Source organism: Nyctereutes procyonoides, unplaced genomic scaffold (genome assembly GCF_905146905.1).
Source record: "Nyctereutes procyonoides isolate TBG_1078 unplaced genomic scaffold, NYPRO_anot_genome, whole genome shotgun sequence".
Lineage (NCBI taxonomy): Eukaryota > Metazoa > Chordata > Mammalia > Carnivora > Canidae > Nyctereutes > Nyctereutes procyonoides.
Genome location: NW_026575030.1, coordinates 23163544 through 23178352, shown reverse-complemented (window position 1 = coordinate 23178352; position 14809 = coordinate 23163544). Strand labels below are relative to the sequence as shown.

Below are 14809 nucleotides of genomic sequence, written 5' to 3'. Positions count from 1 at the left end.
ATGGATAGGAGGCAGCCTGCCCCCTAAGCTAAGCTCTCCTAGTGTGGCTTCTGACCCCTCCCCTGGGTCTCAGTCCCTATCCCACATCCAGGAAACCAACCGCTCAGGAGCTCTTGATCTGATCCCAGGCACCCCAGGGACACCTCAGGGACACCTTCCCCACAGCATCGCCAGCTCAGGAAATGCCAGCTCACTGAAGGCCCGTCCGAGCCAGACACCACGGAGGAGGAAGGCCATCACAAACAAAACACCACGCGTTCCCAAAGCCAACCCAGACAACTGCTGGACAATGGTTGTGCCTTCTCTAGCCTCTGAACGCACCCGGAGGTGGACACGGGGCTGGTTCCAATGGGCCGAGGGAGCTGGATTTGGAGTTGGGGATCGGGATTGATGGTGCAACTCCTAAGCAAACTGACTAGCTGTGTGACCTAAATGAGGTCACTGCACCTCTCTGAACCCCCATGTCCCCCTCTCCAACACAGTATTAGCAGCACAGGTCTGGAAGACGAGTGCGTTATCTTGTTTGGGGCCACCCAACGCCAGATTCCATCAATCAGGACTGTACCATCCCTGGTGGACAGGAAGGAAACCCTGAGGGAGGCCGAGCAGCTCAGCCCACAGTCCCAGACCTGGGTTTTCTCCTGGGCCTCTGGGCATCTGCCTGGAACCCATCACCTCCTCCGAACCCACAGGAGTAGCAGAGCTCACACAGGGTAAAGTGCTTTGTTACCTATTAAAATGCAAATCAGTGGGCAGCCCGGGTGGCTCAGCGGTTTAGCACCACCTTCAGCCCAGGGCCTGATCCTGGATGGAGTCCCACATGGATCCCACGTTGGGCTCCCTACATGGAGCCTGCTTCTCCCTCTGCCTGTGTCCCTGTCTCTCTCTCTGTGTGTCTCTCATGAATAAATAAATAAAATCTTAAAAAAAATAAAATGCAAATCAAATGGGAAAGTGAGTCTGTAAAGCAAAGGGGGGAGCACCTAGGTGGCTCAGTCGGGTGAGGATCTGACTCCTGGTTTGGGTTCAGGTCATGATCTCAGGGTCGTGAGATGGAACCCCACATCAGGCTCAGCACTCAGCATGGAGTCTGCTTAAGATTTTTCTCTGCCTCTCCCTCTGACCCTCCCCATCCCCCCAAATAAATAAATAAATAAATAAATAAATAAATAAAATCTTTACCAAAAAAGTGAGACTTTGTCCAGTATATGAGTCACTGTCCAGGAAAGAGAAAGCCATACATTTTTAAGAAGTAATAATTTAAAAAATAGTTGCACAAAAGATAAATGTATATATCATACATAAATTAGCTCATGGGGGGCTCAGTCGGTTAGGTGTCTGCATGCAGCTCAGGTCACGGTCTCAGGGTCCTGGGATCGAGCCCCAGGACGTCTGGCTCCCTGCTCAGGGGTCTCTGCTTCTCCCTCTCCCTCTGCCTCCCCCCACTCGTGCTCGCTCTCTCTCTCAAATAAATAAAATCTTAAAAAAGAATTACACATGTATTTATAGAGATGTATTTCTTAAGTCTTTTTTTATTTTTATGCTCGACTTCATTCCTCTAGTCCAGCAACCTCTCTACTAGTAACGAAGGTTGGTTATGAGCCTGCTGCCAAGTCTTGCACCTGATGCTTTTTTACCCCAGGAGAGGGCATCTCCCCCTTCCCGGTGCTCAAGTCAAACCTGGGCTTGAATCCCCGTTTCTCAACTCTCGATTTGGATTCCCCACAGGAAAAGACCCTGAGACAAGGATTTGAGTACAAGTGGTTTTACCTGGGAGGTGACCCCAAGAAACACCAGAAGGGGAATGGGGAAGAGAGGCGAGGAAGGGAAGGAGGCCCAGAAAAAGGGACCCTCACCTGTTATCACTGTGGCAACCAGAACCGGAGCTTTCCTTGGGATGGGGGTGCGGGGGCCCACAGAACCCATGTCTCGGGGTTAAACTCCCCTGGCCCTAGGGGAAAGGAGCTGGAGTAGTCCTCCACCAGCACACAACAGTCACTGGCTGAGAGCTGCTCTGGGGCGGAGGCCCCCAGCACATCTGAGCTGCCCGTAGCAAAGCAGAGAGGCTTCAGGCCAGAGAAAGCCCCCAGGTACTGACAGCTGGCAGGAGAGGAAAGGCACATGCCCCGGGAACATGGGCGGGTGCTGACCATCTGCTACGGCACTAACTGTGTGACCTTGAGGAAGTTACTTACCTTCTCTTATTTCATTTTTCAAGCCCTGAAACAGGGATAAAAATGTGTTTCTCTTTAGGGATGATATTACAATTAAATGAGGTCATCATGTATGGAGGGAAGTAGTTCCATGTCAGGCTTGTAGTAAACGTTCACATATACTCATGGTTTATGATCAATAATCTTTTTTTTAAGATGTTAGTTATTTATTCATGAGACACACAGAGAGAGGCAGAGACACAGGCAGAGGGAGAAGCAGGCTCCTCGCAGGGAGCCCAATGCAGGACTGGATCCCAGGAGCCTGGGCCAAAGGCAGACACTCAACCGCTGAGCCACCCACGCGCCCCTATGATCAATAATCTTTAAGAGTGGAAAGGAAGGTTGAGGAGGAAAGGAAACAAAATTTGGGGAAGAAGGGTGATTTAGAATGGCCCATCTCTAACCTCCCTGTGGGCAGCCAGGCAATCAGTGCCCGAAGCGAAAGTTCTGGAAAGACATTCAATGGACGCTAGGCCCACCAAAGGGCATTGTACAGAAGCCCAACCTTCTCCATTGTGTAATGATAGCAAAAACAAAATCAGATTTTTAAAACCCCACAAAACCCTAAAAGAAAGTAAAACTAAATTAAAGGAAGCATCTTCCTGGTCCCTTCCAACAAAACCCTTTATTTTAGTCTCATTCAGCTGGGGAATGAGACTTTAAAACAGGTAAACAGCCAGTAGGGGCTGAGAAACCTTCTTGAGAGAGGAAAGCCACCAAACAAATGCCCCTGTCTAGATTACTTCACCTAGGCCTATCCCAGAGGCCCAGGCCTGAGAAATCTCCAGGCTGCTCCCAGCTCCTGAAGCAGCGTGTCCTAAAGTGAGTTCCAACACACACCACCGACACCTGTTACGTTCCTTAAAACATGCATTCTAGGGTCAAATATGTTTGATAAAGGCTTCATGCAATATCCCCCCCTTGGCAAATTTTAGTGCGTATTAACATATTCAAAGCTTTCAAGTCCTACAGTAAAGAATTCTGTTTAAGCCACTATCTCCAAAGCTTATCTGACAAAGCAGCAAACGCGTGTAGGTAAAACATCTATTAACGTCCCTCTAAAGGACATCTAGAGTCTGGGCTAATGGCAGTCGTAGGTACTGGGACCCAGCTGAGTCATCACTGAACCACCCTTCCCACCCACGGCCTAGCACAGTGCCTGGTATACAGTAGGCATCTAATAAACAGTTGCTGTCTGATTGAATGAGGAGAAGGTTGAAAGAATGACTTAATAATGGTTTTCAGATCTGCGAAGTGATATAGTATCGGCAGTGCCAGGCGACAGCTCTTGGTTTCCAAGAAGGCACACGTTTTAAATTGCAGCAGGAGGGATTTTGGACGCCCAGCTCGGAGTTTAGGATTGCAATCCACCAAAATAGGCTTCCAAGCCAAGCTGCATCGCTTCCTTCTGTGGAGGTGTTGGTCTAGCACTTCAGCACAGCAGAGTCTGTGTGCAGCCGTCCACCCACCCCACCACCCATTCATTCACTCATTCAAACCCTCACTGAGCACCTACTGTGTGCCAGGCACTGAGGTCCCTGAGGACCCCTTCCAAAAGCCAGCTGGGACTGCAGTGAGCTGTGTGATAAAGCCCAGGAACCCCTAAGGGGAAGGGAGAGGGGACCACCCAAGTGTGAAGGCAGGAAGCCTCAAGCCCAGAAGCAACAGCTCATAACCCACTCACAGCAAGGAGGGGGTGGAGGGATCTCACGCTGACACATGAGGCTGGCCTGAAGAATAAAGCCACTACTGTCTCCCTGTGTTTGTTTGTCTTTCCCCCTTTTCTGGTAACTACATCCCATTGTTCCCAGACTGCATCCCTGCCCCCACCTCCAGGCCTGTCCCCATACTCAGAGTTCCAAGCTCCTCTTCCTTTCCTGAAGCCCTGCCTCTCCTTCAAACCATCTCCTCGTTCCCTACCTCTTGCCTCACTCCTTGTTCTCTACATTCCACACATCTGTTCTGGACTGGGGTGTCCTCAATATTTTTCATATCCACTCCTAGACAAAGGAATGAATAAACCAGGACTCTGCTGAACATCCCCCAGCACCAGCACCAATGGTGAGCCACAGATCACTTCGTCTCAAACGGAGGCAGGGGATGGGAGAGGTTGGCAGGAGAATAGGTGTCCAGGTCTGGGGCATTCCTCCCATCCTATTTCACCATTACCCATCACCTTCCAGATGTGCATCCTCCCATTAGCATATACTCACCAGCCCCACCTGAATGTTTCCCAATGGCTCATCAGGCCTGCAATGGTTTTGCTTCTTTCCTAAAATTTTTAAAAAATTTTTTTATTCTTAAATAATCTCTACACCAAACGTGGACCTCGAACTCAACCCCAAGATCAAGAGTCACATGGTCTACTGACTGAGCCAGCTGGGCGCCCCTGGTTTTGCTTCTTTCACATAGAGCCCAAGATGGGCACGACAACAGAACACCCCAACGGACTTGAGGAGACACTCATGCTGGTGCCAGGCCCTAAACCACAGACTTCTAGGGTTGAGGGTGACCTGAGCAGTCATCATGGTCAATGGTCCCCAGCCCATGAGTTGGTCAAGATCACCAGGAGAATTATGAAAACTAGATTCAAGCTGTTTAAAACATAGGTCCATTCCTGGACCCCAATGCAGGCCTCCAAAAGCAGAACGATTTCCTCAGTAACAAGCGTGGCTGAGGCGATCCAGTGTCTACTTGAAAACCTCCACTGACACATGCCTACCTAGAGGCACCTGGTTTGATGGCTGCAGCCCCAAAGGCTGGAAAGGTATCTCCTACCGGAAGCTGAGATCTGTCTACTACTGTTTCCACCCATTTGCCCCAACCCTGCCCTCGGGAGCAATGAAAAATAAATTTAGTCCCTCTTATTGTGTCTGACAACAGGGGTCCCAGCAATAATGTCTTGCCCAGCTGTTTTTTTTTTTAAGATTTTATTTATTTGTTCATGAGAGACACAGAGAGAGAAAGAGAGGCAGAGACACAGGCAGAGGGAGAAGCAGGCCCCATGCAGGGAGCCCGATGTGGGACTCGATCCCGGGACCGCGGGATCACGCCCTGAGCCAAAGGCAGACGCTCAACCACTGAGCCACCCAGGTGCCCCTCGCCCAGCTGTTTTCTTACCCTGCTACAACCTGCTCTCCTCTCCGCTAATATCTCCCAGCCTTTCAAAGGTTCTCTCAGAAGCAAAGGTTTCTAGTCCCCTTACCAAGCTGCTCACCTTCCTCTGAGTTCCAGAATCAACCACAGTTGATTCAAAGGGGGTCTGAATCTTCCCATGATTTGGATATGTCCATTAACCTGCCCCAACAGCCTGCTGGTCTTTTACTTTTTTTTTTTAAGATTTTATTTATTTATTCATGAGAGACACAGAGAGACAGAGGCACAGGCAGAGGGAGAAGCAGGCTCCATGCAGGGAGCCCGATGTGGGATTCGATCCCAGGACTCCAGGACCATGCCCTGGGCCGAAGGCAGATGCTCAACTGCTGAGCCACCCGGCGTCCCAACCTGCTGGTCTTTTCAAACAGCCACCCCCAATGCAGGCTCACTTTGAGCACACAGTCCATTAACTAGAAACCCCCAGATTTTGTTTGCGGCATTATAAAAAGAGAGTTTCCCTATCCTACATCTGGGCATTGCCTTGAGAAATACTGGGGGGGGGGGGACAGGAAGGGGGAGAAGTAGGGCTTTCCAATCCTCTCCATGAAGTTTTGAGTCTGGGAGAGAACATTAATGTTGACCCTACCCTCTGGTAGCTACATACCCCTACCCGGTAAGCACGGGTCGAAGAAGGACATGCTAAAGCCTAACTTATGTAACAGCACCCAAAGGACTTAGGGGCACAGAGTTCCTGGAGCAAACTATTTCCAGTCTCAACACAGGCTGGCCTCCTGGGAAGTAAATGACCAGGAGCTGGACCCCCCACAAGATAAATGCAGTTAACTGGGTGCCCAGGAGTGGGCATCCTGGACAGGACGTCCCCATAAGGAGACTGGGACCGTCACAGGAGTCTCCCATCTGGCCTTCTGCACCTCCATCTCTGGCTGGGGCCAAGGTGGGAGCCCCTTTCATACCTCTTAGGAGAAAAAGAAGCCTGGCCCAGCGAGGGCCACAGCCCTGCTTCTGCTGCCAGCTACACCTTCTGACACAGTGATCTGCAGCCAGGGCCCATCTACATAGGAAAGCTTCCATCCAGGGCTTCCACACCGATTTTTAAAACTTTTCTGTGAGGTTGGGCAGGTTCCCGTGATGGGGCTTAATACATCGTCCGTGTCTTCTTTCTAGACAAACATGAGCACGCTGTTCTGTGTTCCACAGCACACAGGCCTCACGCTCTTGCTCCAGATCAAACCCCAGACTGAATTATTAACACTGAACATCCCACCAATGTAGAAGCTGGTCATGTTGTTCCTTGGCTGGGTCTCTGCCCTGCCTGAAGTCCTCCCCACGGGCATCGAGCCCCCCCCCCGAATCTGGAAGACAACCCCTTCCCTAGCAGCCCCGCGAGGCTTCTGCTCCCCTTCGAACACCCCTGCCCTGTTGCACAGAGAAGGAGGCAACATAATTGAAAACAATTAGCAAACAGAATTGGCAAAAACAGTTAGCTTTGAGGTAAGACAAGCAGACCCTCCTTGGCTCCAAACTCAGAGCCAAGCCCCCACCCCAGACTGCTGCTGCTGCTGCTGGAGTTCACTGAGGCCAGACTTCTCCCATCCAGGAATGCGGGTGATGGGGGAAGCAATTTGTGGCAGGCAACTCCCAGCCATTGCAGTGGAAGTGTGTCCTCCTCCACAGCATCCCAGCGGGCCAGGAGGGAGTGGCTGTCAGCAGAGCACCTGGGGCAGCCACAGTGACCCACCATGAAGGCCTCTCGGCTGTGGGGCAAGGAGGCAGCTCTTCAATGGGGCTCACTGGGCAGCTGAGTGAGTGGGCAGCAGGAGGAGCTTTAGAAAGGGAAGGCGAGGAGCCCCATATTTCAGGGGAGCTGACCAGTCAAGTCTAGCCTCCAGCTACAGTGTGGAAAGTAGGGGACGTGCATCCAGGGCACCTCCCCAAGGAACCAGAGGTCAAGGTCAGAAGGGCAGTCAAGGCCCAGAATCAGCAAGGTAAAAGGCCACGGGAAGCCAGCCACCAGCCAAGAACAAACAGCACAGGGCCGCACTGATCTCCTTTCAAAGTCAACACAAAGGCTTCCCCAGGCCCACCTCCACTGCCAGGGTCAGCCCACGCAACAGACACACAACACACACACGGAGACACGTGTGTGTGCACCCGGACAGACACACCGCACATACACCGCATCCCCACCCCCCCATCCCTAGCCTCCTAGCTACAGACACTCAGATGTGCTCACAGTCACAGAACATCACCCACACACACAGCGCCTGTGCCTTTCTGATCTCTGCAACAACTGGTGACAGTTACAGGTTCAAACAGGCACAAAAGAAGAAATGCAGGAAATCACGGAGTTTCTCCAAAAGGGTGACAGGGAAGAGGGGAAGGAGGAGGAGATGGGCAGGGGACGAGGATGGGTCATCCCACACCATGAGGGCAGCTCCTCACAGCTCTCCCAAGCTCACAGGGACCCACACAGGGTCAGAATCTTCTCCTCTGAAACCACGTGAGGCAGGCCTAATGTGGTTTCAGAATAATAATACCCCACATTTGAACAAGACTCTACTTTTCAAAGAGCTCTTCCATCCTTTATCACCTCCTGGAGGAACGCCGGACAGGGGAGACGCTCATCTCCTCGGGCAGATGACCACTTGCCCCCACAGGGCCCAAAGATATTCTCTCCAAGATAATCTTTAATAGCGAAGCATATGTAATGGTTGTGTGAGCGTGCTTGTTTGTGTGTGAGTGTGTGCAGAGGCTTTATGTAGCAGAGTGGGATACAATCAAACAAAAATGAGGTTGCCATGGCAACAGGCTCCGGCATCATTGCAGCCTATTAACACAAGTGAGGAATGTGTTTGGCAGATGCTCGAGTGTTATTTATGGTATGGGTGTAGCAGAGGGACTTCTAACAGGCAAAGGAGGAGGAAAAAAACAACCCTGTGACGCTCCTACTGTACCCCACAGAGGAGACAACGGTGAAAGAAGAGCACAGGACACGCTGCAAGGCTGCAAGTAGAGAGTAAGAGATGGGAAGCAGAACCAGCAGGGAGAGGAGAGGAGAGGAGAGGAGAGGAGAGGAGAGGAGAGGAGAGGAGAGGAGAGGAGAGGAGAGGAGAGGAGAGGAGAGGAGAGGAGAGGGCAAGTTCCAGAGGGGACTAGAAGGGGTGGGAGAAGAAAGGAAGTAAGAGAGAAAGCAGAGGGGGAGGGGGACGGAGACAGGGGGGAGAGTTAGAGCAATAGATACAGGAAGGGGAGAAACACCCCCCCCACCCAAAGAGGACTACCTTTTGGTCATCTCTTAAGCAAAAACCATCAGGAGGCACCAGTTCAGAAACCAAATATTTCTCCTCTTCATTGGAGCAGAGGACAGAGCCCCAGCCATAAAAGGGGGCGGAAAAGAATAAAATACCCAGGTCAGATAATGATGCTGGGGACCTGGGCTGTGGGAGCAAGGGGGCCAGCCTTGCGGGAGGAGAAGTGAAGAAATGCCAACAGTTTACCCAGGGCCCATTATGTGTCCAAGGCACAGGGGACAAGGGATATTTCCAAAGCCCCGACGTTAGAAACCACGTCACCCCGTTTCGTTAGAAACCACATCACAAAAAAAAAAAAAAGAAAAGAAACCACATCACCCCGTTTCCCCCGAACATGTGTCTTTATCAAAGAAAAGAACAAGGCATCTAATGCAAGCCACCCTCAAACACCTGCTGCTCTGGGCTAATCGGAGGCAAAGCTGCATGCTGGGCTGTCCCACTAACAGTTCCCTACCATCCATCCGGGTTTGGTCAAGAAACACACATTTTTATATCAGACACAATCAAAAAGGTAAATCAAACACAAACGCCTCAAAATACAGTCTTCTCTGAAGCCAAATAGAACGTTTGCCTTCCCTAGTCCCGGACCATTCCTAACGGGCTCTGCTGTCAACAACAGAGCAGAACGTGAGAAGTTAGGTGTAAACCCACCCCAAAGCCTACAGCCAAGTCTAAAGACCACACTGGGTAAAAGCAGCACGGGATGAGAGAGGTGGCGAAGGTGGGGGAGAGAAGGGAGAAAGATTTGTGGGAGACAGAAGGGGAGTCTGTGGGACAGTCACTCCGCAGCCGCCAGGGCATTTTCGTGCTAAGCTGGGGTGGGGGCACCTCAGGACCAGAACTCCTTTCTTGGGAGCTGACTCCAGTCTCTTGAAACCATACATCTGGGATGGCCCGTGGCTGGTTCAGAAAAAATACCTCTGAATGACCCTGGAAACCTCTGCTTCTCCGTGTGAATGCCATGCCCTTCCCTCTGCAGAGAGGCTACACCCATCCAAGCAACCTGCCTCCTACCCAAGCCAGGAGCAACACCCAAAGATAGGACATCCGTGTGATAGCCTGGGTCCTCGGGTCACAAAGCCTTTAGGAGCACGAACAATAGCAGGCAACTTTTTCTGATACCACCACCACCTCTCAGTGGGTTTCTCTCTCAAGTTCAAAGCTGATCGCTCAAGATTTTTTTTTCCTTCTGATCCCGCATCAGAAAAACTTTAAGTAAGCTTCAACAGCCCCACCTCCTCGACTCCCTGGAGCACAACCAAGTTGGCAAGCAGTTATTAAACCCCTACTAAGTACCCTAAAATGTGCTAGACAAGGGAGAGAGGGTGGAGGAGAAAGAACACAGGAATCCTGCAAAGGAAACACGTCAGGAATCCTGCATCCAAGGAGCTGACACTGGACGGGGAGCGAAAGCAATGGGCCCTGGAAGATAAGTCAGTGCTCTGCTCTGTGGCTCTGACTCTATTGTTAACCCCGCAGAAGAGGGAGAGGCCAGCGGAGCTGGAATGGAAGGAAGGAGGGGCTCCTGGTGGGAGGTGAGGCTTGGCAGAGGTTGGGACTGGAAGGGGCGCACGCAATTCTCTGGGCCTCCAGAAAAGAACCCCAGGGGCCCAGAGAGGCTGCAGATCCTCTTCGTCCCAGTCACAGGGCACTTGGAGGTGCAGCTTAGAGCCCAGCTCCCCGGAGCCCATACTAGTGCTATTCCCTGTGGGGTGACGAGTCCCACACCCAGGAAGCTGCAGTGTGGCACAGGAAAACCCCTCAAGAGAGGGGCAGCACTCAACGGGATCAGAGTCTGAGACACGGCATTGGAAGCAGGGAGAAGGAGAAGGAGGAAGGCAATGCCAGTGGAATGGGGTCACAGGTTCTATCAGAGGACGCAGGCACCCGGAAGAGGTGTGGGGCGCAACATGGTCCCCGCTTGAGAGACTAGCCCCCTCGAGGGCTCGCTTGATGACTCTCGCGGCTGCGCAGTGTGAAAACAGGAGGGCTTAGCGGGGGTCAATGGGTGAAGCCCATGGAGCTCCAGACCAGGCCCCTGTGCGTGTCTCAGAGGGGCGGGTCTCAGCGGAGGTCAGGAGAGCAAGCACACCCCTCGCCCTCTAGAAGCCTCCAGTGGAGCCGCAGGTTAGCCAGGCAGAGGTTTGATTTCCTCCGGAGCCCACCCATCCGAGCCCGGGACACCGGTCTCCGCAGGAACAAACAGCCCCCACCCCGAGCAACTGGCCGGGAACACCCCAGGGGAGGGGTCACACAGCCCGCAGCCCGCGACCCCAGCTTTCTGCCCAGGCCAGGGGGTAACGCACTGCCACTGCCACCGCTCGCATCTCAGAGGCTCCTCCTCGCCTTTACAGTGAGGGCCGCTCTCTGGCTTAGGGCACTTCTGTAAACAAAACAAACTTGTCCGTCCTCCCTCAAGTTCAGGGGCGTCTCCAGCTCCCAAGTCCCCACGTCAGGACAACCGGCAGGGTTTATCACTTCTCCTCCTCGAGACTGGGCAAGGGAGTCTGGGCCCCAAGCTTGTATGCAAGGATCCCTGACAAACAGGGGGGAGAGGCTACAGCAGGGTCCTGCCACTCTTGTGAGGCGCCTTCTAGAGACAGGGGCAGGGAAGGGAGACCCCTCTCGGGGATCTTCTCCTCCAGCTCTTGTTCCTCACTCACATCCAGGCAACAGCGCTGTGTGTGTCCCACCCCCCACCCCCAGCCAAGCCAAGGCATCTTTTTGTAAGTGAACACGCAGGGGGGCTGAGAAGCTCTTTAGGCACCACACACCGGCGCAGCCACGTCCCTCGGGCCCTTTGCCCCCACTTTAGGGGGCGATGCAGTTGCTTCTCTTTGGGGCCTGCCCCAGGCCCGCCCCGCAACGCACAGTCCCCGCGGCCAGGTGGGCTCCTACCTGCTTGAGCAGGAACCGGTCCTGGGCGTTGGCGCGCAGGGCGATGGCCAGGTGCACGGCCGACAGGAGCACTCCGCTGAGGACGGCGGCCCGCATGCGCACGGGCAGCAGCGTGTAGATGGTGTAGATGAAGAACACGGTCCACCAGATGCCCTCGGAGGCGCTGCGCGGCTGGGGCAGCAGCAGGCCCACCACCTGCACCGCCAGCACCACGGCGATGAGCGCGTAGCAGGCCAGGCCCATGTGGTCCTGGTGGAAGGCGGCGCGGTTGCAGAGCACGGCCATGACCAGGATGACCCCGACCGCGGCCGCCAGCACGGCCAGGTGGGGCAGCCGCAGCGGGGGCCGCGCCGCGTGGAAGGCCAGCATCACGAGGCACACGAGCACCAGCACGGCCATGAGCATGGTGAGGCTGCTCTGGTTCAGGCGGAAGAAGTAGCGCTGGTACAGCCGCTCCAGCTTGTCCGACGGGAACTTCTTGGAGCGGAAGATCTGCAGCAGCGCGCGGCAGCAGGCGCCCGGCCCCGCGGGGCCGTCGCCGTCCGGGGCCCCGCGGTCGCCCCCGGGGGCGCCGGCCTCGGGCTCGGGCTCGGGCTCGGGCTCGGGCTCCGCGCGGCCCCGGCCCCGCCGCTCGTCCAGGCCCAGCTCCACCGAGCGGGGGCGCACCTCCGCCCCGCCCGCCGCCGCCGGGCCGCCGCCGCCGCCCGCAGGGGGCGCCCGGGAGCTGCCCCCGCCCGCCGCGCCCCGCCGCCGCCGCCGGCTGCCGCGCCCGCAGTCGTCGCCGCCGCGCTCCTGCCAGGCCGACCTGGAGCGGAAGCTGAAGCCGAAGCCCCCGGCCAGGGGGTCGTCGCCGCCCAGCGGGGGGTCGTCGTCGCCGCGCCAGCGCTTGGCCAGGCGCTGCTGCTGCACATGCTGCTGCTGCTCGTGCTGCTGCTGCTCGTGCTGCTGCTGCTCGTGCTGCTGCTGCTGCTGCAGCTGCGGGGTCACCGCCCCCCCGGGCTTCTTGCTGCAGCCGCGGGTCGCGCCCCCGGCGGCGTGCGGGTGGCCGTTGGCGCGGGCCTCCGCCTCCCCCCACGCCGCGCGGTGCTCCGGGCCCCCCCGGGTCGCCGCGCAGCCCGGGGGGCTCGCGCTCCGGGGCCCGGACATGCCCCCCGCGACCTGGTCGTCGTCGTCTTCCTCCGCCCCCGCGGGCCGCGCCGGGGGTCTCCCGGGGGACGGCGGGCGGCCGAGCAGGGGCACCAGGCTGGGGTCACACGTCGGGGGCGGCCCGGGGCCCTGCGCCGCGGCGGGGCATCTCGGCAGCCCCGTCCTGAGCGGCGAGGCCGAGGGCAGCAGCAGGCGGGCCGGCGCGGGCAGGCACAGCCCCGCGGTGGGAAGCGGCGGCCGCGCGGAGCCCCGGGAGGTGGAGTCGGCCCCGGGCTGGGGCGGCGGCGGCGGCGGCGGCGGCGGCGGCGGCGGCGGCGCGCAGGGGGCGCCCGGACTCGCGGCTCGCGCGGAGCTCGGCGGGGACCGGAGTTGCGGGCGAGGCGGGACGGAGCGGCGTCCTTGCGGCCGGCGGGGCCGGGGCCGGGGCCGGGGCCGGGGCCGGCGGGGCCGGGCGCGGAGGCCGCCTAAGCGGGGCCCGGCGGCGAGGCGGCGAAGGCGAAGGCGAAGGCGAAGGCGAAGGCGAAGGCGAAGGCGAAGGCGCGGGGGTCCCGGCGCGCAGACCCGGCGGGCGCCCCTGGCTCGCGGCGGACCCGGAGCGACTGGGAGGTGCGGGCGCCAGGCAGCATTATGTCCTTACGAGGGGTGGGGAGGTGGGATGGGGGGCGGGGAGGACGGGGAGGGGGCGGCGGGCGGAGCGACGCTCGGGGCCCCGGGGGGTGGGTCCTGGAGCCCGGGGGCGCCGCCGCCCGCACCCCCACCTCCCGCGGCGGGACTGCGAGCCGGGCCCCGCGCCGAGCCCAGCCGAGCTCTCGGGCGCCCGCGCGCGGGGCGGGGGGGCGGGGCGGGGCGGGGGCGAGGCCGGCTCCTGCGGCGCGGCCCTGGCCCTCTCGCCCCCTCCCCTCCCCCTCCCCCTCCCCCTCCCCCTCCCCCTCCCCCCTGCCCTGCCCTCCCCCCGCCGCGCGGAGCCCAGCCGAGCCCAGCCGAGCGGGACCCGCCGGCCCGGAGCGCCGACCCCGCAGCCCCCTCCCCGCCGCCGGCTGCCGGCCTCCGCGGCGGGCGCAGGGGTCTAGGCGGAGAGCGGGCCGCGGGGCCTCCGCAGGCGGGCGCCTCCCGGGGAGCGCGGCATCCGGAGGGCGAGGCCCAGCGCTCGGAGCCGCCGCGGCCCGGGGGCGCTCCGGGGAGGCCCGCGGGAGCCCGGCTCGGGGCGCGCCAGGCACGCTCCTCCCTGCGCGCCCCCCGCCCCCCGCCCCCCGCCCCTGCGCCCCGCCGGCATCCCCAGGCCGCGCCCCGCGCAGGGTCCCCAGCGCCCCTTCCTCACCTAGAGGGCTCGCCGCGCCCCCTCCCTCCCGGGCGCCTGCAGCCTCGTCCTGAGCCCCGACCCGCGGCGGGGAGCGGGGGGCGGGGGCGGGGAGGGGGAGGGGCGCGCCCGGCCCCGGCCCTCCCCCGCCCCCCTGCTTGGGTCCCGGCGCCCCCAGTCCGAGCTCCCCTCTTTTGCATCCCCCTCGACTCCCCCTCCCCCCTTCAGCCCAACTTCAGCCCCCGCGCCGCGCCCCCCCTTCCTGGCCCGGCTCGATTGGCCGCTTCCCGAGCTGTCAGACTGGAGCCCCGCGCTCTTATTGGGCGATCCTCCGGCCGGGCGGCCGTGCCGAAGGAGGGCGCACCGGGCCGGGGCCACCGGGCAGCCACTGCCGCAGGGAGCGGGAGACCGGCGGCCCCCGAGGCCCGGAGGGCCAGGCCCGCAAACGGACGGGGCGCCCGGAGACTCGGAGGACCTCGGACACGCGGGAAGCCAGGGACGGAGAGGATGGAGATGCAGTGGGTGAGGCCGAGGCCGAGGCCGGCGGGGCGCGGCGGGGCGGAGGGTACCCAGGGGGAGCCCGGGGAGCACCGCGCCGCGGAAGAGCTTTTCGGATGCTCACACTTTTTCTTTCTGGTCTTCTTCCTTCCTTCCTTCCTTCCCTCCCTCTCTCCTTCCTTCCTTCCCTCCCTCCCTCTTTCCTTCCTTCCTTCCTTCCCTCCTTCCCTCCTTCCTTCCCTCCTTCCCTTTCCTTCCTTCCCTCTCTCCTTCCTTCCCCTTCCTTCCTTCCCTTCCTTCCCTCTCTCCTTCCTTCCTTCCCTCCCTCC

The 14809-nt window shown here is 58.5% G+C and overlaps 2 protein-coding genes across 2 annotated transcripts in view; one reads left to right on the top strand and one right to left on the bottom strand.

Moving 5' to 3' along the window:
• ADCY5 (adenylate cyclase 5) overlaps positions 1 to 12967 on the bottom strand; it is a 146729-nt gene extending 133762 nt beyond the window's left edge. The window contains exon 1 of the mRNA XM_055316382.1: positions 11540 to 12967. Within this exon, the coding sequence (XP_055172357.1) occupies positions 11540 to 12685 (1146 nt within the window). The 5' untranslated portion in view covers positions 12686 to 12967. The remainder of the gene's footprint in view (positions 1 to 11539) is intronic.
• Positions 12684 to 14809, top strand: part of LOC129503699 (collagen alpha-1(I) chain-like) — an 11634-nt gene continuing 9508 nt past the window's right edge. Inside the window, exons 1-3 of the mRNA XM_055316017.1 lie at positions 12684 to 12946; positions 13008 to 13291; positions 14211 to 14504. Of these exons, the coding sequence (XP_055171992.1) occupies positions 12684 to 12946; positions 13008 to 13291; positions 14211 to 14504 (841 nt within the window). The remainder of the gene's footprint in view (positions 12947 to 13007; positions 13292 to 14210; positions 14505 to 14809) is intronic.